This window comes from Manacus candei, unplaced genomic scaffold (assembly GCF_025592945.1).
Source record: "Manacus candei isolate 608988 ecotype Guabito, Panama unplaced genomic scaffold, ASM2559294v1 h1tg000036l, whole genome shotgun sequence".
Classification (NCBI taxonomy): Eukaryota; Metazoa; Chordata; class Aves; order Passeriformes; family Pipridae; genus Manacus; species Manacus candei.
Genome location: NW_026138084.1, coordinates 3405842 through 3433610, shown reverse-complemented (window position 1 = coordinate 3433610; position 27769 = coordinate 3405842). Strand labels below are relative to the sequence as shown.

At 44.9% G+C, this 27769-nt stretch overlaps 1 protein-coding gene and 2 long non-coding RNA genes across 8 annotated transcripts in view; 2 read left to right on the top strand and 1 right to left on the bottom strand.

Moving 5' to 3' along the window:
* Positions 1-24435, bottom strand: part of NUP210 (nucleoporin 210) — a 76286-nt gene extending 51851 nt beyond the window's left edge. Inside the window, exons 1-2 of one of the 2 annotated variants that reach the window (XM_051793408.1) lie at positions 9440-9656; positions 582-712 (exon numbers count right to left, since the gene is read on the bottom strand). In XM_051793408.1, the coding sequence (XP_051649368.1) occupies positions 582-712; positions 9440-9582 (274 nt within the window). In that variant the 5' untranslated portion in view covers positions 9583-9656. Of the gene's footprint in view, positions 1-581; positions 713-9439; positions 9657-24165 lie in introns of those variants that run through there. The other variant, XM_051793409.1, reaches the window with a different exon arrangement.
* LOC127473597 (uncharacterized) lies at positions 997-14107 on the top strand. 5 transcript variants are annotated; one of them, XR_007905509.1, is made up of 5 exons: positions 997-8848; positions 8963-9074; positions 12942-13017; positions 13076-13127; positions 13180-14107. It is a non-coding gene; the product is annotated as an uncharacterized LOC127473597 (long non-coding RNA). The 5 variants fall into 5 exon arrangements; XR_007905511.1 differs by having other exon boundaries at positions 997-8878; positions 8909-9074; XR_007905512.1 differs by lacking the exon at positions 13076-13127.
* On the top strand, positions 9688-12520 carry LOC127473598 (uncharacterized). Its single transcript, XR_007905514.1, has 3 exons — positions 9688-9920; positions 10654-10898; positions 12352-12520. It is a non-coding gene; the product is annotated as an uncharacterized LOC127473598 (long non-coding RNA).
* Positions 24436-27769: the final 3334 nt, after the last annotated feature.

Sequence of the window (27769 nt, the reverse complement as noted above, 5' to 3'; positions counted from 1 at the left end):
TAAGAAAGCAAGAACAGCAGTTCCCTGAAATCTTCAGAAGCTCTGATTTCCATCTCCACCACCACTTACAGGTGGTGTCTCCCAGGACACAGGCAGGGTTTGTACAGTGCAACGCTCAGACCTGGTTCATGGCCCAGAGAGCTTAATGACTTTTACCCACAGACCATCAACCCCCATAAACTCCTTCACTGCATGACTGCGAGGCACTAATTGACTGTCTGGTTCTGTCTGTCCCTAGAAAAATTAACCAGGTACATTTTTGACAGACACTGTCACACATAAAAGGCAATGTCCAGCTTTTGAAATGCAAAACGTCTTAGTTTGCATTACCAATTTTCAGTATATTGCATATTTCAGTCACCCCCTCTATTTTATTTTTTTTACAAATTACTCTTCTCCTGGATGTAACATTAATACCATTAACAGTTATCTGAGGCCCTTAACAAACAGAAGTTAAAACCTACACCCACAGAAAGTCTAAAATGACTGTGCACATGAAGGGAAGCTTCTCGTTTGTGCCGTTCCTGGAGGCACCAGGACGCCCAGCAGCAGGTGGTGCAGTTACAGCCGCCAGGACTCACCTGTATCCTCGGCGAAGATGATGCTGGTGAGCCGGGTGGGCTGCGAGGACCGTGCCTGCACCAGCGCCCGCTGCGAACACTCGTCCTGGCCCAGGGGCTCCACACTCGCCACCTCCGGCCGGCTGGAGGACCTGCAGGGACGGCGGCTCAGTCACTGCTGCACGGCAACCAGGGGCTGGCTGCAAACCCCGCGACAACCCACACGGGCACGTTCCGCAGGCAGGACCCCACTGTGGCAGGAGCTGGATGGCAACAGCTCCTCGAGGACTCCAGCACACGTGAGGCTGAGAAGGGGAGAGCCCAGGGCAGAGACCCCCAGACAAACACAGCCCTCCCTGCACCACAGCAAGTTCACCCCTGAACGCAATCCAGTCGGCCCAGACCTGCACCCAGCTACTGAACACAGCTGCAGAGCCTGACTGCTGGCCAGCTCCGAGGCGTGGAACAAGTACAGACACACACTGTACTGAAGGGAAGGTACAAGACTTGTAGCTAAAGCTCCATTCACCACCTGTAATTGCATTTTCAAAACAAGTTTGAATCAAAGTTCTGAAAAAACTGGAAGCCTTCCCCAATGATAGAACACCACAATTACACGTTTGCTATGGCCAGGGGCTTTGAAAACAAGAAATGTTTTTTTTTTAATCAAGAAATTAAAAGAAAAAAGATTTAGTCTGTTTAGCAGAAGGATGTAACACTGTGTTTTAAAATTTGCCAAGTACCTTCTTCTACCTTAATGTTCTGAAGTTTGCAAGTAAAAGTTTGTTGTTGAACCTCCTGAGAATTTTGTTGTCTCTCCTGCACAGTGCCCAGAGTGAATCAAACCATCTTCCCCTAAACCCACTGAGCTGTCTGGGGCACTACAACGTGGAGTCCAGCTCTCGCTACTGTGTGCCAAAAATGTCAAGGAAAAGAACATTTTAGAGTTCTTAAAAACTAAGCCTCTTGAAATTAGAGCAGCAATATGCATCTGAGGGCTAAATGCAGAGCAACTGAGATACCCGAGCAGGCCATGCCCCTTGCAACTGTCTACAGAACGTTCCCCCGTGCCTGGGATGAGCTGGCACTCAACATGTTGGACAGTTGGGTGCGCTGGGCTGAGCTGGGACTGGCCCTGTGTCAGAACTGGGTCCAGATGCCTCTCACAGTCCCTGCTCATGGCCAGCCTGGAGCTGTGCAGGGGGAGCAGAGCCAGCACCCCGCGAGCTGCTGAGGAGTCCAGAGCCCCAAACAGCCCTGGCTGTGTGCTGGGGGAGCCAGTGTGTGCTCAGGGATCCTGGGTGTGCTCAGGGATCCTGGGTGTGCCCAGGGATCCTGGGTGTGCCCAGGGTTCCTAGGTGTGTGCTTGGGGATCCTGAGTGTGCTCAGGGATCCTGAGTGTGCTCAGGGATCCAGTGTGTGCCCAGGGATCCTGTGTGTGCTCAGGGATCCAGTGTGTGCTCAGGGATCCTGAGTATGCTCGGGGATCCTGGGTGTGCTCGGGGATCCTGTGTGTGCTCAGGGATCCTGAGTATGCTCAGGGATCCTGTGTGTGCTCAGGGATCCCGGGTGTGCTCAGGGATCCCGGGTGTGCTCAGGGATCCCGGGTGTGCTCAGGGATCCTGGGTGTGCTCGGGGATCCAGTGTATGCTCAGGGATCCCGGGTGTGCTCAGGGATGCAGGGTCACAGCTCTCACAAGGGCCCTTTGAGGGATTCAAGCAATGAAAGGCAGCACTGACTGTGACGAAGCAGTTGGGGAATTGCTCTCCCTCCGATGAAAACACTGTACTCTCTGGTAAATGCAATCCAAACCGGGCACTGGGTCCCCTCCTGGGAAAGATGGGAAGCTGAATTGGTTTAGACTTTTCTTCTGGAGGATGTTCAAAAGTGTCTACCTGGGAAAAATCCTGCAGGAGGAATCCAGCAAGGAGCAGGATGGAGTTCCAAGCAAACAGCAGTGCCGTAAATGCCTGGAGCCCAGACACGGCTTTCACCTACTTCTCTTTCTGGCAGAACCAACCAACCACACCAGTGAAGAAATACATTTCTTGTTAACTAAAACTGTATCCATTAACAAAATAACACATCCCAACACCTCCAGTTATAGGAGAGTTCACAGCTGCAGCCCAGGTGAGCACGGACCAATCTCCCTGTAGCCACTGGAATGAAACTGCAAATCCTGCTTCCAACCTTAAGCTCCCAACAACGTTTTGCTTACATAAAGGGCAGTTTTAAAGGATTTTAAAACAACAGTAGCAACCGCTGACCCAGAAATTTCACAGTATTTTATCTGATCCAGGAAAAAACAGCCCACAGCGGTATGCAATGAGCAATTTAAACACCAATTAGAAGCTTAAACCTGAAAAATGTTTGTTATATTCTATTCTATATACCTAAGCATAGTATACAAATATGTGCCTATTTTTTATAGTAGGGTTTACACTGTTTCTAAAATAACACGATGTTCGATATTATTAGCATACTTAACTTCACTCTATAGAGATTAAAAGTGAACAATTACTTATTTTCCTGTAGCTTTTCATGCAGCCATAAAACAGTTTTCCAACATTTAGCAAGCTTCTTTAAACAACATTAGCATTCACAACCAGTAAGGCTTTTCCTGTACTTGGCTGGATAGCTTTTGAATCTGAGCACATGGATCTGACTTATTTTGCATGCAGGTATTTTTCAATAAGTAGTACATGTATGGAATTGACTTTTATTTAGCTCTTTACATTGCTTAATATTCTCTGCCATTCGATTTTCTGTTATTGAGGGGTTTGCATTCTTACAGTCTGGAACTGTTTGTGTTTACAACAGGGGTTTCACTGTGGTTTGTATTTGTTCTTTTAATATCTGGCTATGAATTGTAATAAAAAACCACTGCAGTTTGCACTAATAGCAGTGTTGTAAAGCTGAATCCAATTACAGGATACTTTTCAGATTAGAAAAAGGGAGAAGCAAAGATCAACAAAAATTAAATTTTAACTGCAAACTTACATGCACTCCACAATTACAAAAGAACTTCAAGCTTTTACAACTGAATGCCAATTAACTCTTAGTTGTCACTGTAGAAGTGAACCTGAGATTAGACACTACTTGGCCTCTCAGAGTACTTTAAAATAGGAGGTAGACTATCAGCTGGATTCCTTCTTTTAATAAAAATTTTACTGAAATAGGCCTTTCTGAGGCTTGGTTTACTATGGATTTACATTTAAAAACAATCTGTATGGCTCCTGCTTTTTACACATCTGATGAGCCCTCTATCCTTCAGCAATATCCAGAGCACATTCCGGTTTGGATGCAGGGCCAAGCACAGAAAGGAGAAGGCACTAATCAAACAGGCTGGATACTCCAGTGGCACTACTCTGGGATCACTGCTGTGTCCTGGATGGGCAAGAAAAAGAAACCTTGGCTTTAACTGACAAAGACTCTTCCAATGACAGCAGCTCTTCAGCAGCACGTCAGGGTGTGAGATTGAGAGCTGGGCCTGTCAGAGGTCAAAATTAGATCCCGAGCAGCCAGCAATGGGAAGCATTTCTGGCACCAGCTCTGGATCCCATGCCAGCCTCTGCAAGAAAGAGCAAGGCAGGGAGGAAGCACTAGAAAAAAGAGTGAGGAGGTGACGGGGAAAAAAGCTGACAAAAGTCCCAGTATTTCTTTCCCTCAAATAAACCCCTCCTTGCTGAGGAGTCAATGACACTTGCAGAGAGGCTGCCACTCCTCTCACTGGTTTCTGTTCCATTCACGGTTTCCATCCCCCTTCCCCACCCCCAGACACAGAACCCTGTGCCAAGTTTGTATCTACAGATCTCCCCAAACCCATGCCTGCATTTTTTAATCAACTCTTCTGTAATACCACATGTCAATACCTCCCTAGATTATGCTTAATTTATTTATCAGCTGGTTCAAAGATCAGGCACCTGATACTGTTTCCTTCCCTAGCACTTCTCTGCTGATTTTTATTGCTCCAGATTTGATATTGTTCTACCAGCTTTTCACACTCAACTCAACCCACTGAATCAGCAAAAATCCACCTATGTGGAGCTGCACCAGGACTGTCAATGAATTTGATCTTCTAGAATTTGTATTAGATATATGGGCAGATATGTAGCCAGAAGGAAACTGAATAGTAAAAGTTTCCAAGAGCTTGGCAAGATTGGATTGACCAATACACCACAACCTCATTTCTAGTCACTCTTGGGACTAACAGAAAAATGAAAAGTGGCACAAGAGGCAAAAGAGCATTTGGGCAACAGTAGTTGTATGATAAAAAACAGATTCCCAGAGAATCAAGGATATGGGAATTGAACCCATTCCAAAGAAAAGGCAGAAAGGGAGCCTGGCAGAGTTCCCTCCACTCTTCAGGATTTTTAACAGCCCACTGGTAGATTATGTCTCTATTGTTCACTCAATCCTCTCCTAGGATGTTTCTTACTGTACTGGGAAAATAAAAAGCAGCAGGAAAAAGAAATTAAAATCCTCCATCCAGTTCTGCTTTAAAAGCAAAAGGAAACATCACACAGCACAGAGTGAGCCAAGGATGGAGCTTCTGCTCCTGGGATTTTACACTGGCGATCAGCTGGCATGCCCATTAACTTCAAAGGAAGCAGAGTTAAGCCAGGGCTGATAGTTCCCAAAATCCAACACAGATGCCCAACTGAAACTTGGACATTTTGTCAAATCAACTGGTGCTCCAAATCATTTTACCATAAGTGCTTCTTTTCACCACATTTCTAGGTGCATGAAGGAAAACAGCTTGCACGCCAATGATAGTCACCTTCCAGCTAGGAGAATGCAATAAATAAAGCTCAGTCTACACAAGTTGTTCTGAAATAAACTTAGCCTGATTGCAAATTAGAAAACTAAAAAATGGCATTTACTGCCAAACACGTATGTCCCATTTTGCATTATTTCAAATTATCCACTCTGTTGAAACTTCTCACGTGTGTCATTACTAAGATGAGACCTGCACCCAGACAAGAGTGAGTCTTAAAACATTTCATGGGTGCCCAGCAACGAAAGCAGGTAACTCACAAACCACCACCACAACTGCCAGAGATGGGACTATTGGTCTCACGGCAAAAGACCTCAACGAACAGCACTACTGATACACATTTTTAAAACACATAAGCCACTGCATACACCTCACGGAGCAGTAAGATCAATTTACAAGCCAGTGTCAAAAACATGACAAGATAAGGAGCTGGACAATGAGCTCTGCCAGCTGTGTGTTGGGTTTGTGCTCTCTGGAAGGACCTGTGCATCACACAGCTCAACCACCACTCCTGGATCTCTCCCTCCAGCACTGCCCCCTGCTCCTCTCCTCAACCAGGCTGACGGAACCGAGTCAGTGAGGGTTTCAGTAGCACACCTTCTATTTAAGGTGGCGATATATTGGCAACAAACAGCAGTGGTCAGGGCCATTATCACCTGTGAACAGCCTCCTACAGCTCTAACCTCACACAGCAAAACCTCTCCCTTCAACGGTTCAAACAAATCAGTTGAATGTCTCAAAGCCAACTCCTGAAACCGAGACCTTCCACCGGCTCTCATCACACATCTCAATTCTACACTATATGAAATTCTGTTACAGACACGTAAACATATCTGTAATTTCTGCTATAAATACCCAGCCATGCTGTGTACCTCGGGGGAAAATGTTTATTTGTTTTGTGTGTCTTCCCCTCCTCCAAAGGCAGGTATCAAGGAGAGAATTCTGCTGCTGAATACTTTCATTCTTCCCGGTGTAATTTCTGGATTAAGGTAATTAACAGATAAATACAGACGTAATTTAAATGCTAAATATATCCACACACACTGTGTTTTATCCCTGAAGATAGTACCATGTACAATATTTACAGATGGAAACACCGTTTGCTTTGAAAACAAAGCTTTTCCAAAAAATAATTTGAAAGTAAAGGCAACCCAAACTCCAGAAGGCACGAGCATCTTGAAAATCAGAAAATACTTTAGAGCCATGCTTGTAACTTTATCATTGCTCCCAATCTGCTGGGATGGTGATAGAACTTGACCTTTTCCCCTTTGAATCACTGGAATTCTCAGAGACTGCTACAATCACTTTGAAAATCTCCTGCTTTCAGAGGAAAACTTGAAGCCTCAAAGGGAAAATAGAAAGAAATAAGGTCACAACGTGCCATAGACTGATTTTCACGAAACTGGACGCTCAGATACGAATTCTGAATGTTTGAGATGAGTAATGCAGGCCCTCAAACAGTGTTTTTCGAAGTCAGATGCTGCTGCACAAAACCAGCTTTCATTGGTACCTCTAAACTCGCAATCAACGGTGTAACACAACCTCAGTCCCCTCTCCAGACACAAAGGGCCTGAATCTTCCCATTTCCATTCCAAAGCCCTGGTTTCATGCACACAAACCCACCCATCATTTTGAAAATATGAGGAAACGTAACTACTTCTGAAGCCTATCCATTTGGGACTTCCTCACTTCTTCAGTTTAACAGCCCCCCTCCGGTAACAGCTCCTCCTGACAGCTCTAACAGGAAGGCACAGCAACCTTGTCAGCAAATGCTGCGGAGCCGCCTGTCCCTCCAAGTCACTGCCTTCCAACCCCCCCAGCTCAGGGCCTGCGGGGGCAAGGATGTGGAGGGAAACAGAGCCCCAGATGCAACCTGAGCACCTCCCGAGCTCTGAGCTCTGCTGCTGCTGCTCAGTCACACAGAGCTCCTGCTTCCTCCCGAGCGAGCCTTTGCTGAGCACACGTTGAGTTTTACCACCCACATCCTGCCAGGCTCTGCAAAGCAGAAGTGAATAAATGCACATTAACGACTCTGGCACAGAAAATGACGGCACACAGAGAATGAGCTCGGTATAGTTTCCACAATTCTCGACCAAAATTAATCTTTGAAGAGCAGAGGGAGGGGATGGAAAAGGATGTTGAAGCTCGTCTGGGTGAAGGATACGAGCCATTGCTGGCACCTGGCACCAGTCTAACACGTGCCACAAATCACCCTCATTAGCAATACAAATATGCATTAGATACAAATGTAGACCAAATCTGGTATTTCCCTAGAATACAGTCATTTCGCTTTTCATCTACAGATTTCAGTGAGATTTGCAAAGGTGTTCTGACAGCTGGATAGTGCCTGGCACATGTGGGAATGGCTGCAGCCAGCCCAGCATCACCCGGCAGCTCGCTGGCAAACCAGGACAGACATCCACACCTCCGAGATCTTATTAGTGCTTGAAGAGTTTGGGTTTTGGCTCTATACAATGTACTTTACAACATAAACCAAATCTTTTTAGAGACTCAGTTGTCTTTAAAGATTAGAGTAAGGAAAAAGAAAAAAACCACACTTATGAGAGTTTCAGTAAAATGGTCCATTAAAAATTAAATTCCAGCTCATTTAGTAACTTCCATTCAGTCGACTTTTGGATAAAATTTGTTACTGCTCTTACACACAAGCACCCTCAACTATGTAAAATGTCACAGATCAAAGTTTTGTACCCAGCCTAGAGAAGCATAGGACCACCAAGCAAATAAACTGAGTGAAAACATAGCCCTGTAAGATGTATTTCAGTAACTGCCAGCCACAAAAACAACTGAAAACTGCTACGTGCATCCATCTGGCACATATGGAAGTATCATCCTAAACTTATCCCTACTGCCACTTTTTCAGGTGGCTGCCTCCTGCTCATTACTGATCCAAATTACCATTCTGTGGAGGAAGGACAAGAGGTTGGCAACACTTGTCTAACATGAAGACTGACATGAAGTTTCTAAACTGGCACATGCTGTGGGATCTGCCTTTAGCCCCCTCGCTCAGCACCACCACGGCCTTCCGCTGCGCAGGCAGGACAGGCGCTCCCAGTCACAACTTCCCGGAGCACGTCCCACGTGCGCGGCACCGAAAGAACACCGGGAAAGCTTTCGTCTTTTCAAACTTGACTTTGTTGTTCCCAGGTGATGGATGTGCTCAGGGTGTTTGTTACCTACACTGAGAGCAGCACTGAGAGACTCCCAGCTTAGCTCCGACTCCTTTATGTCCATACACAGAGCTCCAAGCGGTCAGACCTTCACTCCTGACCACAGCGAGGGAAGGGCATCTCCTCACCAGCAGCACACGGGTCCTGGGTGCTGTCCCCACACACACGGGGATGCACGTGTGGGGTGGCACAGCGGGTGTGGGAGGCAGCAGAGTGGGCACATGGGCTGTGTGTGGAGGCAGGGTGGGCACGGTACATGGGGAGCCAGGTGTGGCGGGGGTACAGGAGAAGCAGAGGTGTGTGTGGGGTACAGGAGAAGCAGGTGCGTGTGTGTGGGGTACAGGAGAAGCAGGTGCGTGTGTGTGGGGTACAGGAGAAGCAGGGGGGTGTGTGGGACAGGAGAAGCAGGAGGGTGTGTGGGGTACAGGAGAAGCAGAGGTGTGTGTGGGGTACAGGAGAAGCAGGTGTGTGTGGGGGGTACAGGAGAAGCAGGGGGGTGTGTGGGACAGGAGAAGCAGGTGTGTGTGTGGGACAGGAGAAGCAGGGGGGTGTGTGGGACAGGAGAAGCAGGTGTGTGTGTGGGCGCACACGGTGTGAGGCACACGCCGGGCACGGAGCCATGGCGGGAAGCTCCCCCACAGCAGGGACCTTCCGTCAGGGCCCGGCCTCCACACACTGCCCCTCTGCAGCGGGTTTAACCCCCACTGCACAAAAAACAGCCTTTTCCCTCAGGGGTTATCCCATGTCCGCTCCCACACTGCTGGGCCCCCCAAACCCGGCCGCAGAGCTGTGAGCACGGTGAGGGAGGGCCCGGCTCCCCCGGGAGCCCTCAGGCCCCGCCGCGGGCTGAGGAGCCGCCGCAGGTGCCTGCGGGGGGGAGAGGCGGACAAAGGGCGGCGGCACCTGCACTCACCATCGGTAGCAACCCTCGCTGGCCTGCAGCGTGAAGTTGACGCGGGTGCCGCGCGTGAAGGGGAGCAGCACCTTAGGGGTGTTGAGCTTGGAGCAGGCGGCGAGGTGCAGCAGCAGCAGCAGCGGCAGCGCGGGGGGAGCCATGGGCGCGCCGGCAGCTCCGCGCGGGGCACGGAGGCCGCGGCTCGGCCGGGCAGGGCGGCCCCGAGCGGGGCAGGGCCCGCCCGCCCCGCGCCCTCCGCCCCCCGGGCCGCCCGCCCGCCGCGGGGCAGCGCCGGGGCGCCAACGCCGAGGGGCTGTTCTTTTAAGAAAACCCTCCTTTTCTCCGGGCTGAACCCAAAGCCTTCTTTTCTCCGGGCTGAACGATCCCACCTCTCAGCCTTTCCGCGTACGAGAGGTGCTCCAGCCCTCTAATCGTCTTCGTTGCCCTTAGTTCTTGTTTGTACGAAGTATCATTGTTTCTGTATCCTTACACCCTTCAGGTAATACTTACTTTCCTGTACTTTTCGTGTCCTAGGCAAAAAAAAAATCGTAGTCAGACCAAAGTGCAGGAAAAGGTGAGGAGGTGGCGATGGGGAGGCTGGTGGGACGCAGGCCCTGCAGAGCAGTGGGCACCACAACAGCCCTGCTCTGAGCCCGCTGGAGCTCGGCGGGGCTCGGAAAGGAGCTACATTCCATCAGCCAGACTGACTGAGCTTGACCTTTCCCTCTGCATTGCTCAGAAGCGTGCTGGAACTGCATGGGAAGCAGGACAATTAGGAAGAAGAAGAAAAGGGAGGGAAGTTTTAACCATCACTGACAAATCCATAATAATTCGTTAAAAGCCTGGAATGGAATTTTGTGGATCACAGCTCTTTAATTTTTTTGGTCTGTCTTTTAAAATCATACTGCAAAATGTATATTTTACGTTCTGGTGGTGATTGGGCTTTGTAGTGGATGGTACTGTACAGTACCTTAGTGTGCAGTACAGATACACTGTACAGTTCAATTTGTTACGGATGTGTTTGCTGAACACTGACAGGAACTGCTGACTTATGCAGGTAGAAACCTCATTCAGTAGGATGGAATTTCTGTGAGCTTTATAATTTGCGTTTTTAGAAACTTTGAACACACCTGAAACTATTCTCAAAAGCCCATTATATTTTGTAAGTCCAAAGTCAGGCTGGTAGGGCAATCTTAATTTGTCCTTGTTCATATGTATCCTCTTTTCAACAGATGTTTAACGGTGTGAGCTTTTCAGCATTCCTGGTGAATCACACATTCTGGAAATTAATCAAAGCTATTTAGTGAATGAAGTTATTACGTGGAGGATCTGCCTGTCCTTACCTGTGACAGAGGGATGGTACATATATACAGGAGGAGAATGGATTTCAGGAAGGGCATGAGCATCTCGGAGTAAAAATAGTTAAATCCTGCCGAGATCAGCTGCTGTCCAGGGACACCACCCAGGTCTAATTCAGGTAGTACAGAAGTTAACCAGCTCTCATCTGTTCTAAGCAATTTAGGAATTTTATTTACCTAAGAGCATTTTTTTCCACTATTTATTCAGCTAGTGTTTTATTTATCAATACCTCAGCAACACTATTCCATTTTCTATCCCAGAGGACTGTGTGCTGCTGGACAGTTCACTTCTCCCTGCAGCTCCTGTGTGTATATTGCTGATTACCTGACTGCATATCCTGAAATTGTGTGGTCTGATTTAGAGAAGACCTGAACTTTGCAGCTGCAATTTAAGTCAGTGGGAGCTGGGCCCAGGAAGATGTATAGTGTTAGAAGCTCTGCCAAATCAAGCCCTTACATCTCCCCAAAATACAGAGGGTTTGGTTTTTTCCTTCACTTTTTTGCTCAATCCAGTTGTAGCCTTTCTTCATAGGCATGTTATGAAGATAAATTCAGTAAATCTGGGATTATTAGGGAGGTACCTGATAAAATAGCCCATGACAGAATCAGTAAAATGTGTCTACACTTAGTATAATTACCACTGAGTAGGAGAGGTAGATAGTACCTTCCATCCTGTACTGTGAATGAGGGGAGAAAATGTCTTTATCCCAGTACTAAGACTCACCCGCCTCAGGGGAGCTGCAGGGGCACCAACAAGGAGGTGCTGCTTTTTAAAAAACCTCCTTTTCTCAAGGCTAAACACCCCCAGCACCTTATGGGACTCCTGCTCCAGATCCTTTCCTGGGCACGCTCAATGTCTATCTTGTGAGGGGCCCAAAATGGAATCCAGAATTCGAGGAGTGGCTTCACTAAAGCCCAGTAGAGGAGGACAGGCACTGCCCTCATCTTACTGGCCACTTTATTTTTGATACAAGCTTTCTTGGCCACCTGGGCACACTGCTGGCCGGGTACGCACACATGCTAACAGCTAAGCTAAGCAGCAGTTCATTGGTTATCAGTCACAGCATGACTTGGGTTGGAAGGGACCTTAAAGCTCATCCAGTGCCACCCCCTGCCATGGGCAGGGACACCTCCCACTATCCCAGGTTGTTCCAAGCCCCATCCAACCTGGCCTTGGACACTTCCAGGAATGGAGCAGCCACAGCTTCTCTGGGCAACCTGTGCCAGGGCCTCCCCACCCTCACAGGGAAGGATTTCTTCCTAATCTCTACTCTAAAGGTGCTCTCTGTTAGTGTGAAGCCATTGCCCCTGTTTTGTCACTCCATGACCTTGTAAATAGTCTCACTGTTGCTTGTAGGCTCCCCTCAGGGACTCGAAGGCCACAATTAGATCACCCCAGTGTTCTGTTCTCCAGGCTGAACAATCACGATTCTCAGCCTGTCCTTGTATGAGAAGGGTTCCAGCCCTTTAACCATCTGGATGGTCCTTGGTTCTTGGTTATAAAAGTATAAATTTGCTATATCCTTATACCCTTCAGCTAATAGTTCTTTATGTGCACTCTTTGTGTCCTAGAGAAAAAACAGTCAGACTGAAGCACAGCAAAAGGTGAAGAAGTTGTGATGAGGAACTTGGTGGTACATGAACTCTGCAAACCAGCTGGACACGACAAACAGCCTTGGTCTGAGGGCACGTGTGGGGTACAGGAGAAGCAGGTGTGTGTGGGGGGTACAGGAGAAGCAGGGGGGTGTTTGTGTGGGACAGGAGAAGCAGGGGGGGGTGTGGGGTACAAGAGAAGCAGGGGGGTGTGTGTGGGACAGGAGAAACAGGTGTGTGTGTGGGGTACAGGAGAAGCAGGTGTCTGTGTGGGGTACAGCAGAAGCAGGTGTGTGTGTGGGACAGGAGAAGCAGGTGTGTGTGGGGGGTACAGGAGAAGCAGGTGTGTGTGGGGGGGGTACAGGAGAAGCAGGTGTCTGTGTGGGGTACAGGAGAAGCAGGTGTGTGTGTGTGGTACAGGAGAAGCAGGTGTCTGTGTGGGGTACAGCAGAAGCAGGTGTCTGTGTGGGGTACAGCAGAAGCAGGTGTCTGTGTGGGGTACAGGAGAAGCAGGTGTGTGTGTGGGGTACAGGAGAAGCAGGTGTGTGTGTGGGGTACAGGAGAAGCAGGTGTGTGTGGGACAGGAGAAGCAGGTGTGTGTGTGGGACAGGAGAAGCAGGGGGGTGTGTGGGACAGGAGAAGCAGGTGTGTGTGTGTGTGGTACAGGAGAAGCAGGGGAGTGTGTGTGGGACAGGAGAAGCAGGTGTGTGTGTGGGACAGGAGAAGCAGGTGTGTGTGTGGGACAGGAGAAGCAGGTGTGTGTGGGACAGGAGAAGCAGGTGTGTGTGTGGGGTACAGGAGAAGCAGGTGTGTGTGTGGGCACACACGGTGTGAGGCACAGGCCGGGCACGGAGCCATGGCGGGAAGCTCCCCCACAGCAGGGACCTTCCGTCAGGGCCCGGCCTCCACACACTGCCCCTCTGCAGCGGGTTTAACCCCCACTGCACAAAAAACAGCCTTTTCCCTCAGGGGTTATCCCATGGCCGCTCCCACACTGGAGTGCTGTGAGCCGTGAGGGAGGGCCCGGCTCCCCCGGGAGCCCTCAGGCCCCACCACAGGAGGAGCCGCCGCAGGTGCCGGCAGGGGGGAGAAGCGGGAAAATTAGTGTTGTTCTCAAATACTTCTTAGACTTAAGTGATTTTCATAAGGGCCAGCAAGTGCACTTAGGACATTAAAGCTTACTGATGGAAAATGACGGTGAAGTACAGCATTTAAACATCCAACACATCTTTCAGAGCAACAGTAAGAGTAGAATAAGGAATCATTGATGTGCAACTCAGTGTCTCCCGCCTTAATGTTTCTGTGGCACAGTAAAATAAATGATGAACTGAGTTTTCTGCTCATTTAAGTTGAAAGTCATGCATTGCAGCACTGCTTTAGCATGAGAGGAGGGAAGGCTGGGAGGCAGATAGTGCAGCTGTGTGGTCAGTGGAGGTACCAACACCAGGGTTGGAGTTATGACTTGGCATCCTTGCTCCACTGCTCTACTTTCCATGATGCAGGGATGAGATCCTCATGGAGTCAACACATCATTCCTCACACTACAGAACGGTGCAAATACCTCCAGTCAGTGAGTTGGTTGCCTGGTATGGTGGAGAATTGGAATGGGATAGACACACTAGGAATATGAGACTTTTACGTGTACACCCGAGTAAGTCTGATAAAGAACACAAGTGGAAATCTCTTGGTCACAAAGAATACGATTACAGAGCGATAGAGGGAGTGCTTTAATGAGCTGCTTAATTGTGAGAGGGAGAAAGACAAACAATAAATGGTTATTCTCCAAGCAGCTGAGCCATTTGTGGATGGATTTCAAGAGATTTAAGAGACAATCAAAATACAGGCAGTACATAACAAAACACCAGGTGTTGATAATGTTTCTACTGAAATATGAAAATAAAAGGGGGGAAATTACTGAAAGATTTTACAAGGTCACTTGTTTGGTCTGCAGATCTAAAAAACAACTGCCAAGTAAGAAAGGAGACATACTTGGATGAAATCTTTAAAATTAATCAATTTCTGCGGGAAATATATTTTTTATAAAGCAAGAAAAAACCTATATCAGTATATGTCATGAGGTGATCTTTTGGCAGTGAAATCTTTAAATCCTTGTTCAAAAAAAAGGAAGTATTTGAGTGGCGCAGGGATGATGGACCATCTGGCCAAGAAAACATTTAATTTTCAGGCATTTCATATTTTAAATGTTTGAATAGTCTCAAATCTTTTAAAACACTTCTCTACAAAAAAACTTACAAAACCCAATAAAAAAGGAAAAAACCACACTCAACACCCCACCACCACACCTGCTCCAAAAATCCAGCTCTGAGTAACTGCAACTCAGAAGGTGACACTTCAGCAATATAATAAGGCAATGAGGTGTGGAAGGTTATTTTAAAGTGTACTGGGTGAACCTGACTCAAACCAGCTCCAACCACAGCCCTTGTAGGTATCTCTGTACTCGTGTATTAACAGTTTGGGGCCAACTCTGTGAAGTTTCAACAGCTGAGGACATTATGTACAATTTAATTGTAAGAAGTTTCATTAAACTGGGGGAATGACGGCTCACACAGTAGAAAGATGAAAAGTGTTGTCCTCTGTCACACTCATGAACTTCTCAAGTAAAATAATATTTGACTTAAAGGCTAAAGAGTGACTGACAAGCAATAGTAACACATTTAATGAAAAGACTGTTCCTGTAGGGAGGAAGCTCTGGTTGGGAAGAGATGGGGAGTTGCCTACACCAGGGTTAGGAGGAGATGAAAGGGGCAGGTTAATAGACACAGAGGAAGAAGGTGGGAATAGTAACTTTAGAGAAGAACAGTGGTGGACCTCTTTGTTGTCTGATGCTGTCTGTGTTTAAGCTGCAGAGTAGAACAGTATCTTGCAAAAATCGCTGGGAAGGACGGTCAGGTTCCTTCCTCCTTGTCAGGCTGCTGCTGCCCTTGTGTCTGTCTTACCCCCCACTGACTCCAGAGTAGGTGCTTTACATGTGTGTCCTGGCTGACTGGCTCTATGTTATTCATTGCTGAGCTTTTGCTCAGTTTGCTGTCTGCAGAGCCTTGCAAAGTATCTCCACCAAAGGAACTTCAGGCAAAGAAGGAGTCAAAGTAGTTCAATATATTAAGTGGTACCTAAAAAACAACAACAGAGGAACAACATTACAACTGGTGTCCCTTAGTACCAGCAAAAGGCTCACGGAATCCCAGAATGGTTTGGGCTGGAAGGGACCTCAAAGTTCATCTTGTTCCACCTCCTGCCTCGGGCAGGGACACCTTCCACCAGACCAGGTTGCTCCAACCCCCTCCAGCCTGGCACTGATCCTGCCACCTGAAGCACATGGGATAGGTTCCTGCCTCTGCATTGTCCTGCTCAGCTGCTCCTGCCTCCCACAGACCTGCAACTGTAAGAGGAGGCATCACCCTGCATTGCTTTACAATGGGTATCATAAACTTAGAGTACATAAGCCAGCAGTCCTTCTTCAGTTATGTCTTTATCACTTTCTCCTCTAGTAATGACATTCAATTTACCCTACTATCTGTATCTTCATGCACCTATTGAAGGTTTTATGACAACATCCTCTCAGCCTTCCAGCTGTTCCCTGCAGAGGTGATGATGGATGGACAGCAACTCTAAACCTGACCACTTTGGCTATGCTTGCCAGTGTTTTCCTTCCAAGGTGTTTGGCCAAAGGAGGGCATAAATTCAGTAAATGTCCACAATTAAGACAGCCAATTAATGGCATCAAGAAAGGAAACTTTATAATTCCATGGAGGTTGATTTCCTTCAGATTACTCAGACAAGAGCATTTGCATTTAGAAAACGAGTAAAATAAGGGCCAAATATAGTCTAGTCTGCCAGGGATGTCACTAGGAGTTTTTGAATGTGTCCCAGGTAAGACTGAGGCCCAAAGAGAGATGTAGCTCTTTAAATCCCAGTTCCTCTGCTATAAATCCATTCGATATGCAAGACTTTCCCAGATGGTATAAAACGCCAAGACCTCACTAAATTATTCAGGATGAGTCTGATAACACTGAGATTATGAAACAGTAACATCAGATAAAAATAAACGTTTCTCACTTCAGAGTTTATCTACCTTTCTAATGTAAATTTATGGTTATTAAAGGGGGTTATTTATAGCTGTCTTTTCAAGCTCCTACATAACAGTGCTGCTGCCTGTGCCTTTAGACACAGATAGAAATCACATTAATGAGCTACTCACCCAACAACTCAATGAATGCAGGAGTGAGGAGAATTCACAAGATGAGACAAGTAACAAAAAAAAATCCCAACCTTTGTTTCTGCTTTAAATACATCAGGGTAATTTAGGAGAACACAGTAGTTTTAAATCTTGAAAATAATGAATACAATTTATAAATAGGCATGTGAATAAGTTTAATGACTTAGTTAATAGTACCAACAAAAGTGAATTTGGTCATTTCAAGGTTACTTGGTTGCAAATTATGGTATGTAGAGCTCAGAAATCTTACGTGGGCAGTCAAGTACAATAATTCCGACTCTTTTTTAAACCTTAACACTGTTCTGAATGGGTTCGCTATTTTTTATGCTTTAAACACCAGCATGGAACAATGCATAAAATCCCATCATCTCTTCTACTTTTCCCATTCTCTTTATGTAAAAGTCTTCTGATCTCACTTACCTCAGCACCAGCAGTGATCTAGAGGGTTCTGTACCTACACAGTAAGGCTCTCAGACTTGCTCTGTGGTTCTCCATCTATACTGGCACTACAAAGTGTGCATTTCAACAGTAAAATTACATTTTTTTTCAGTCAAAATAAATTCAGGTTTTTTTCTAATATAGACATAAGTACAACGAATTCAACCCCTCTTGCCAGCCTTGAAGAAACGTAACATAAAATTGTGTTACACCTAGGATGAGTCCTCCTTCAAAAGAGGCATCACTTCCTGCAGTAGAATGTTGGTGGGAAAGCAGGAGGGGCTGCAATGTAGCACAAATTGTAGCAGTTCCTGTGCACATTGCACTGAAGTGACCTGATTTCTGTTTGGGCTCCTAAATTCCTTTCAGGGGTCACTTTTCCAGGTAGGCCACTTACCAATCAAGTTACCATGGGAATGGAATATTCAGCACTCAAAAATAATATCATTTATGAAGCAAAAAAGTTGTCTTTGATGGGAATTTGCAGCTGCAGATTTGTAACAGATAAAGAGGTTAGATACAATGTCACAGACAAATTCATTGCAGATAGAGAGGCACAGGTGGTAACCAGAACCAAACCCAGAACCAAAATCTGCTTTGACTAGAACCTATGGAAAACTGTAGTAAAAGAAGGCACATTTCCCAAAGATCTTTATGGCTTCCCATGGAAAGGCCTATTAGCTCAGTTATACAGGTTTAGTTTATTAAGTTATTAAACACATTATTACACCTGTATACCTTCGGTGAAGATTTGTGCTAAGAAAACTTGATCTCTCAAAATGTTCAGGAATGAAGGAAGTTCATTTCAAGAGCACGTGAATATTCATTAGCATTTTTTTGTACTCTTCTATCTCTGGTACAAAGTTCAAACTACAGGATTTATACTTGGGAGACACTAATTAGAGTATTTTAAAACTGCTACATAAATTACACACTTTTTTAGATGCTGAAGTATAATGGTCCCAAGACTAACTTTAGACTTTCTGCTGATGTTTATAACACATCTAAGTTTTAATATATTGTTTTTATAACAGTGGCAGAACACTAGGAAACTGCCCTTTTTTATGTGGCTTGATGATGTTCCAAATGTAATTTTTGTTTACAGAAATGTCCATTACACATACTATACCAAAGTGTCAGAGAAAAGTGAGGATTTTTCTGATATCTAGAAAAAACTAAATGACTTTGACAAGGCAGGATGTCCTGCCAACATGATTATAGCTGTAGTAGTCATCAGTTTGGTTCACTTTGCTCATCTTTTACTTCAGGCTTGATTAGCTATAAATTCTATAGCTTGTCCCCTCTGGATCAAATACCTAAACAAGCTTTGATGTTCCAAGGATTTTCTAGCCAAGTAATTTTGTAAGGGGGAAAATGCTTAAGGGTACTGTTTGATAAGTCTGTGAATAGCAAGGGAAACAGGTATACAGAAGTGATATTTCCTCTGTTTTTTCATTGGTTTGAGGTTTTCTTCAAGTAGCCTGTTTTTTTTCATGAGACCCCTAAAATTCAGTAGAAATTGCAGGTGCTTGTACTTGCAGAATTTTGGGTTTGGTTTTAATCACAACTTATCCTGATTTTCACTCTCAATGCTGTTGTTCTCATGCAGAATTTAATTCATTAGTCTGTCAGTTTTCAATTCAGTAGGAGGTTAATATTAGTATGTCCCAAGGATCTGGGCTGTAGTTAGTACTTAATACACTCATTAATTATCCAGAAAGGCAGAAATGAGGGGTAGAACAGAAAAATGAGGTCAGCAGGATTTACAGATGACAAAATTATTTAGTGTAACTCTTCCTAAGAGGAGGCTGTGATGAACTTCCTGGGAACAGAACGAGACAAATTGGCAGCATAATGGTTGATGAAATTCAGACATTGACAAATGCAGGGGAGAGCACAGGGAATGGAAAACCTGAACTGCTTGTACCCATGGCCCTGCTCTAACTTCTCACTAACTGCTGAGGGACAGAGAACACCCAGCTCAATTACAGCCTCTCCTCAAAACCTAAATGAGGTGGTGGAATACAAAAAAATAGCCTAGAAAAGAACCACAATACAGTGGGAAAACATTTGTTCCTGTTCTACTTTAGACTTTGAAATAAGCCAGGGTCATTCCATCTCACAGCAGATCCGGTAGGAGAGGGCCATGTCTCTAACAATTCCTCCCTCCCTTGTCCAGGGTGTCCCGTGGCTGAGGCAGGAAGCTGGAAGCCCATTGTTATAACACCTGCTGGGCTGTGTGGGAACTTGTGAAGGTCATTTGCCTCCCTCTGCTTTTCATGCTCAAGCTCAGGGCCACTCAGGGATATTCTTGTGATTGTATTGTTGATTTATGCAGGCAGAGCTGCTCCCTACAAGATGCCATCAGTCTGCTTTTATTCATTTCTGATCACCTTGAGCACATGCACATCCATCTCCCATTTTATTCCTCCTAACTAGCTGCCATCTTGGCAACAACACTTTTTATGTTATTTATAAATGTTTCCTCTTGGGATCCTGGAGACACATTTGTACTCTCCTTTCTCCCCTCATTTGCTTTTCTTATCGGTTTTGGTTCCTTTTGAGTGAGTTCTCCCCGTCTCAGATCAGTTCTCTGCATAGCAAACACACTAATCAGGGGATAGAGAGACAGCAGGATCAACTGAGAGGTTCATTAGCATTACACATGCTGGTTAGAGCCAGGCTCAGTTACACTGAAGCAACACTAATCCTACAAGACTAAATATTTTTGTTAGATGAACTCTGCTTCAGCATAAAATTGCAATTTTTCACTTTTTCTCCAGTGAAATTGCTAAACAGTCCTTTGTAGTTCTGGTGGTAACCCAGAACCAAAACCACAGAAGGATGTTTGTCAACAGGTTTTCATGCAATTTGTAAATTTTTTGCTCATTTTAGTCTACTTTTAGTTTAGAAGTCTAATTTTTTCTTACTTTTCTCATGTAAGAGGTTTGCAACAAGTGAAACACAAGAATAAAAATAATCTCCATATAGCCCAATATTGGCTAATTTTACAATCACTGAGTTCTACTTAAAATTTGTAAATCCTCTAAGCACTTCTGACTGTAAGAGCCCCCAAAATGCCATTCTGATTTATGTAACAAGGTATCTGACATAATTCACAGAAAAAGGAAAAAAGCTGTAAAGCAACCCTGCAGCTGTAGTTTCTCTATGTGAATTATTCTCCCCATACTTTTATGAAATAGCCTAAATTAATTACAAGGATGCCAATTTTAGCTCTGTGTTGATCAAATGCAATTACAGAGATTCCCAGGAGGACATTGTATGAAGGCCTAGGTTTTTGGAAATATTTAAGTTGACGAGAAATTAATTTTTCCCTTATTAGTTCTCATTTCACAAACAGACTCCTCTTTGTTCATAACTGGCTGCTGTAACAGCTTTGAGTCTTTAATTATTACTAATTATTGACTAAAGATTTGTTATATTTGAAAGTTGGGGCCTTTTGGCTCCAACTAATGAATAGGATGGGATGAAGGAAAAAGGTAGTGAATTATTCACTGACATTTGGCTTAATTACAATCAAATGACCCTTTCTGAATTGGAAAGCACTTGGTGAAAAGCAGAAGACAAATGAGATGTTTCAGTATAAATAATGAACAGCTCTATTTTTTAAATTTAACCCCCAAATTAAAAAATAAACCCAAGCCCACTCTACACTATCTGTTCTATAGCCTTGCAATAAGATGTCTTTATGAGTTCAGAACACATTCTGTTTGACCTTCCTGGAGTTTTCTTTCGGGTCTGACCTTGCACCTGCTTAGCTTTAGAGACTGTAATTCTACCCCACTGAAAAAATGATGCTGAAAGCTCCATAAAGGTCTTTTTCTTCCATCTTATGCCCCATTTTCCTCGTACAATGAACAAAACAGAGGAATTATATTGCAGGACCATGTGTGTGTGCAAGGACTATATTTGCAAGAAACAACATTTGCTTCAGAATTCAAATGTTAAGCAATATCTCGTTCACTTAACTACACTCTTTTCTTAATCCTAGAGGACATAATTTAATTAAAAACAATTCAATAAGGCATAAGGTACTCCTTCAGTGCAAAAAGCTATCTGTAAGGATAGCTGTAAGGATCTAAATATTTTATTAACTTTCCAAATACTCTTAAAAGTGCATCTTTCTGACTCCAGGTGCTCTGCCTCTCAGCACATTTCTGCATGTCCTTATCCTTGAACACCCTCCAAATGGGCAGAGTTAAATTGCACCTTTTGCTGTGAATTGATGCAGGTTTGTGAGTTGAGTGTCCATGAAGAGGATGATGGCCTGCAGTTCACAACAGCTTGCATCTTGGAGCAGTAAATTGCTGGCATTTTGGAAATACTGTCCTGAGTCCTGCTCTAGACTCCTCATTCCTTTCCACTGGCACTGGGTTGCTGTGGGTAGACACCAAAGTTAAAGAAATTAGAAGGCCCAACAAGGTATCTTTTGAATAGATAAATCTACTTTTCTTTCAGAGGGGACTAGAATGAATTGACAGGCAGAAAATAGATATTTGTAGTGTTTTCTCTACTGAAATGAAAAGTTGTTTTGTTGTTTTGTTTTTTTTTTTAAGTCTGTCTTTTAACACGCCAGAGACAATGGGAGACAACACATCATTTCCAAACCTACATCAATAATGAGTGATTAATGGTAATTAGGTTTTACCTATGGTGTTACAAATGGGCATTACATACTTGGCTTAGTAATGCAGCTGAAATAGATACACTTTGCAAACTGCTGAAATGAAGCTTTCTGTAAAGCATGAGGCTTTACTTTTTGTGATTAATAAACCAAGAGCTTGTATATCTGATACTGAAAAGCAAGGAGGTTCCCAAAGTTTTGTGTTTACATGGAACCGTCCTCCTTCTCTTTTCCTCCTTCCCTTTTGCCCAGCCATGGGTCATGTCCTGGTTCATGGAAAGGCCAGAAAAATGCAATTGTCTAATAATTAACCAAGAGGGTAAACTACTCAGTGTTCCAAGGCAGACACCAGGAAGGGGGAACAGTCTCTGGAGAGGTCAAATTAGTGTGTATGGTGCCAGGATAAACAGTGCCTATCCTTGACTGCATCACTGGCAGGCAGCAGCTCTGCCAAGCACTCCAGGAAAGGGAAGATGAAGCACAGGAAAACCCAAAGCATATTGCAGAGCCAGAAGCAGCATCAATCCGTGTAAATGTGACCTGCAGCTTCTTTCTAACCAGCCAGGGTAACTCAATCCTCATTTCTGGAGAGAGGTATTTACCAGGGATTTGTTTCTAAAGATCTGTAACTTCAGGTATCTGTTGGCTCACCTCGAGTCCTAAACATGCTGGGAGGCTTTGAGGAGCTCTCAGTAGGAACTGGCATCACACCAAATGAGAGGAGCATTTCCAGTGGGGTAAGAGCAATCTGCGATGACTGATGATGTGCCTCTGGCCTTCAGTGAAACACATTTGAAGCTGGGAAGAAGGTGCCTCCCCAAAGCTTTGTCTGTCCTGGCAGTTTAAACAAATGAAGCATACTGAGGGTGTTCAGATGGGATTCTGGGAAGTTGGCTTCCAATTTGGGTTAATCTGGCACTGTGGAGAGGGAAATAGTGGATTTTATCTCCTTATAAATCCATTCGGAAAAAAACCCAACCATTATTTGCTTTCTTTTTCACAAATGCCACTGTTCAGTCATGCAAATATTCAAATAAACCAATAATAGTTTGCCAGAAGACAGGCTGCTACAAAACATACAGACAAGTTCAGATAAAAATATGCTAAAAATGATAAAAATAAAAAAAAAAGAACACTGAAAAATAAGTAAATACCAGAGTAAGATTACTTGGGCAAACTTAATACATCTCTTCTTTCACATGTAAGATTTTGTAGCCTTTAATTCCCTGTTCAAACACTTCTGGTATGTGGACAGGGAGACCTGTCAGAAGAGCCCCTGCTCTGCTCAAGGGCACAGAAAGGATGATACTTGATTATTTTGTTTTCTCCTCAGTCCACGCTCAAGAGTGTGCCCTGAAACATTATCTGCTGCATGTGATCGAGACCATGCTCTGTTGAAGAATAACTAATTTCTTTTTCTGTCACATCTCCCTATCCAAGAGGCCCCACTGGCGAGCACATCTTACATTTCTACAAGCCAGAAAGGTTGTATTAGTCATAGTTCTAGCAGTAGGGATGTTAATAATACTAAATACACCAGTGGACGATGGAGCCTTAGATGCACAGTTCACAACAGCTCATTCAAGGTGCCCTTGTTTGGGGCATACTCAAGGATTTCTGACCAGAATACATTTAAATTTGACTTTCATTGAGCCCCCAGATGGCAGAGTGGCTGCACAGCAACCCCAGTATCACAGACTGACCGTGGTGTGCTGTGAGCCCCAGGATGGTGCCCTTTGGCCCTGTGAGCCCTGCCCTCTGAGGTGAGAGACACAAAAGGCACAGGTTGTGGGTTGAGATAACAATTTACAGGAAGCAGCAATGAGATCAGAAAATGAACAGTAACAGCAACAATCCTAATAACAACAGTGTCCAAAAGGGGGGGTATGTTACGGGCAAAATGCCCAGCAATGGGGCACAACCGCAGCCAGCACCGAGAGACAGAACAGAGGAACAACCTCATGGCGAAGCAGAGAGTGGCACCAGCTGCTTGTGCTGCCCCAAAATGTCAGAGTGACTGCAAAGTGAGCCACAAAACAGCGAACCCACTGTTTGTGCTACCCCAAAATGGCAGAGTGACCCCATGGCCTGCCCCAGAATGGCAGACTGATCCGTGACGTGCCGTGAGCCCCAGATGGTGCCACACGACTGTGTGGGCCCCGTGAGGAACATTTTATCACAGCTGCCCCTCGGGGAGGCCCCAGTGGAGCGGAGTAGAGACAAGGACAGTGACACAAGTGTCCAGTGGCTGCTCTACTGAGCCTCAGTCAGCCTCTGCTCCACCCTGAAATGGCAGTGGCCAACCCCATGGCTGGCCCCAAAATGGTGGAGTGACCCCATGGCCTGCCCCAAAAAGTTGGACTGACTCCACTTGGCTTCAGTCAATCAGCTGTGTCACAAATACAACCAGTGCACACATCAGACAATTACACCTTTCAACAGAGATTTAATCTCCCACCACCACATCTCTTACCTTCCGAATCCAAAGCCAGAATTTTGAGCTGCAGGGGGGAATCCTCAAGGTAGAGCTCCCTCGTTGTGGACACAATTTGGATGCCATGAATGAGATCAACTATGGCATCACAGCGAAGCATTTGCCCAGTCCCTGCAAGAGACGGCAGAGAGCCCCTGAGATCCCAGCACTGCACGTGCTCCCCGAGGGCACCACCGAGGCAAAAGGCACCTCCCAGCCAGGCAGGGACACCAACCCCGACACTGAGGGAACTGAAACTGGGTCATGGCCTCGAGGACGAAATGGTGCTCAAGTGCAATGGGGGCTAAGAAAGCAAGAACAGCAGTTCCCTGAAATCTTCAGAAGCTCTGATTTCCATCTCCACCACCACTTACAGGTGGTGTCTCCCAGGACACAGGCAGGGTTTGTACAGTGCAACGCTCAGACCTGGTTCATGGCCCAGAGAGCTTAATGACTTTTACCCACAGACCATCAACCCCCATAAACTCCTTCACTGCATGACTGCGAGGCACTAATTGACTGTCTGGTTCTGTCTGTCCCTAGAAAAATTAACCAGGTACATTTCTGACAGACACTGTCATACAACACATGCTTCTCTCTCTCTTTCTTCTCCAAACTTCTTCTTGCAGTATATTGTAAGCCAGACTAAAAAATTCCTGTGCATGCCTTGTTGTGTCTGGATAAGTTAAAGTTTGTGACATGCCTTACTTTGGATGTTGGTTTAAAATTTGCCAAGTACTTGATTCTACCATAAGTTTCTAAAGTTTCTCTTTGTAAAAGTTTGTTACTGAACCTCCTGAGACTTTTGCTGTTTGTCCCATGCAGTGCCCAGAGTGAATCAAAGAACCTTGCCCTAAACTCACTGAGCTGGCTGGGGTATTACAGTATGGATTTTACATATGGAATTGGTGAGGAAAACAAGAGAGATCATCTTTGTCTGAAATTTATGAAGGGTCCCTGGCTGTGAGACTTTCTAAAAAGTAAGTATTTCTTGATTGCATCATGGTGCACTGAGTGTATCTTTGCTCCCATATCCCCTCTACTTTTTTTTTATATGCATATATTTATCTATCTTATGGTTTTTCACCACTAAGAATTTTTATTGCAATACAACTGAGAAATGTTACCTTGTTCTCAGGGAAACAAACATGGATGATGTGGGAGTGTGATGCAGCAACATGTGTCATAACTAGATTTTGGGTGGATTCTGATGGCTCCTCTGGCCATGCACCAGAACACCCCAGAGCTGTGCTGTAGCTACCCAGAGCCAATGCAGGCTCATCTCTGGCACTTTATTTTCTTGCTGGTGGGATTTATCTTCACTTCACAGATTCCTGGCTTCCTGTGGAGTTTCCTGGGCACAAAGCAGAGGCAGAATCCTGTCCCTTCCCTTTCATTTCTGTGAGCAGTACATCAAATTCTGGATCAATATTAATTAAGTCAATTTTTTTAGAATGTTGCTTAAAGTGACTGAAAAATTGATTTAAAAATACCATTGGGATGTTCCTTAGGGAATTTGATCACCATGACTTGGAGGAGTGTTCCTCACCCTTTCAAAACAAACACTGAATGCCCCTCACATCCCCCATGTGTGCTGCTTCTCTTTGTGTAACACTTCAGTTCTTCCCTTCCAAAACCACAGTCTGGCTCAATGCAGTGGTGTAGGATGATTATTTTGGAAGCTGTGTGGCCTTATTCAACTCCACTTTACCATGGTGTCTCCTTGCCATCATTATTTCATTGCTATTCAGCAATGGAAATATTGGTTTAGGGATGTCAGGCATAGGGCACTGGATTGTACCAGCTGCCTGTTTGCCAAAACAAGTGACTCAAAACACTGATATTAATTCATAATGCCTCTATAGTTTGAGTGTCAGTTATCTGATAATTCACCTCTAAATTGTGTGCTATAATTGTGTCTCAAATACCATGGTATTTGAGAACAAATAAAATGTCCCTTCTAGTTATCACAAGACATCGCCATCTAATCATGTGAACCCCTCACGGTGCTGGTGAGGAATTTCAGCTGAAGGCCTTTGACTCTGAAGGAGTTTCTGAATAGTTCTGAGCCTACCCAACCTCCTAACCTTGGAATAAAGCCAGTTCCTTTAGGAATGGTTCATATTGTTGTGGTTCCCTTGCTTTTCTCGGCTATGCTCAGGAGAACACTGAGATTGAAATTCCTCCAGGATATCTCTGGGGGCATTGTTGCATTGCAATTTATGAATCTAAAACTAGCACAGAAATTAGAATATACTGAAAAGCAATAATGGATTTGGAAATGTTTCAAGTATGTTTTGTGCCATAATGATTTTTCCCACAAGCCACACCTCACTTGCTGAACCCCGGGCTTCTCTCAGGATAGCAGAGATGTTCAAGTCACTGCAAATGCTGATTGTGCTGCTGATAGTAGAAAATCCAAGCTCCTGGTTCTAAGTGTTCAAGGCCAGGCTGGATGAGGCCCTGAGCAACCTGATCTAGTGAGTGGCATCCCTGCCAATGGCAGGGGGTTGGAATGAGATGACCTTTAAGGTCCCTTCCAACCCAAACCATTCTGGGATTCTGGGATATCTTTAGAACGTAAAACTGCATTTCCTTCCCCAGCCCCAATTTGATTAAATTCCAATACCAATGTACCAATTGTTACCTTAGTAATGGGAAAGGTGCAGGAGGCCATCTGAAACAAAAAATGTCCTGAAATCTGAGATTTAACCTTTTCCTGCTAGTCTAAGTAGTATAATAGTATCCTTTTAACCATATTGCCAGTGTTTACTACACTTGTCCCTCCAGTTGAGCAGCAGGCCCGATTGTGTTTCTGTTGAATGTACTTGGAAAAGGTGGGGCAGAAATTTGGGTTGTACTTCACCTCTTTCTTTCGTATTATAAACAGACTAATTATCACTCAGATTATCAAAGCACTTAAAAATCAGAATGGGGCAAATATCAACTAAACATGCTCAGCTGAACATGCTAATTATGAGATGAAAGTTTTTGTGTATCTGGTTGTTCTTAGGACTGCAAACTGCACATGTTATGCACAACCCTGGTTATTTTGATAGATAACAGAATACTAGACTTCAGGGTGTGTCTGTAATTGGCAATGAAATTAAAAAAATTATATACCACACACACAGTTATAAACATGCTCTGGAAGAATGGTTACAAATTAATTTGTAGACTAATCTGGAGTACCAGAGAATGTGTTAATTAACTTAAATGTGTTTCCCTTCTGTGCTCATGTTCACCCAGTGAGCAGCAGGCTGCACCTCCAAAGGGACCTGCAAATGAATCACTTGCTTGGAAAGGTTTTTGGTTCAGAAGGCACCTTGCTGTAATAAACACAGTTTTCTCCAGTTTGATGCTGACTTGCAGATGTTTACAGGGTATGAGAGTAAATCAAGTCTTTGGGCTTCCACCACTGGCTCAAGGCACTAAGTTCCTCCAGGGAATTTGAAATGGATATTTAAAAGCTATTTTGGATAAACCCTCACTGGGATCTGTATCACCTGAATTCTGTGGCAATAGCCAGCATCTCTCACCTTGAAAATCACGTGACACTGAAGGCACAGAGTGGTGCTTAGTGGGTCATGCCATGTTTTGAAAA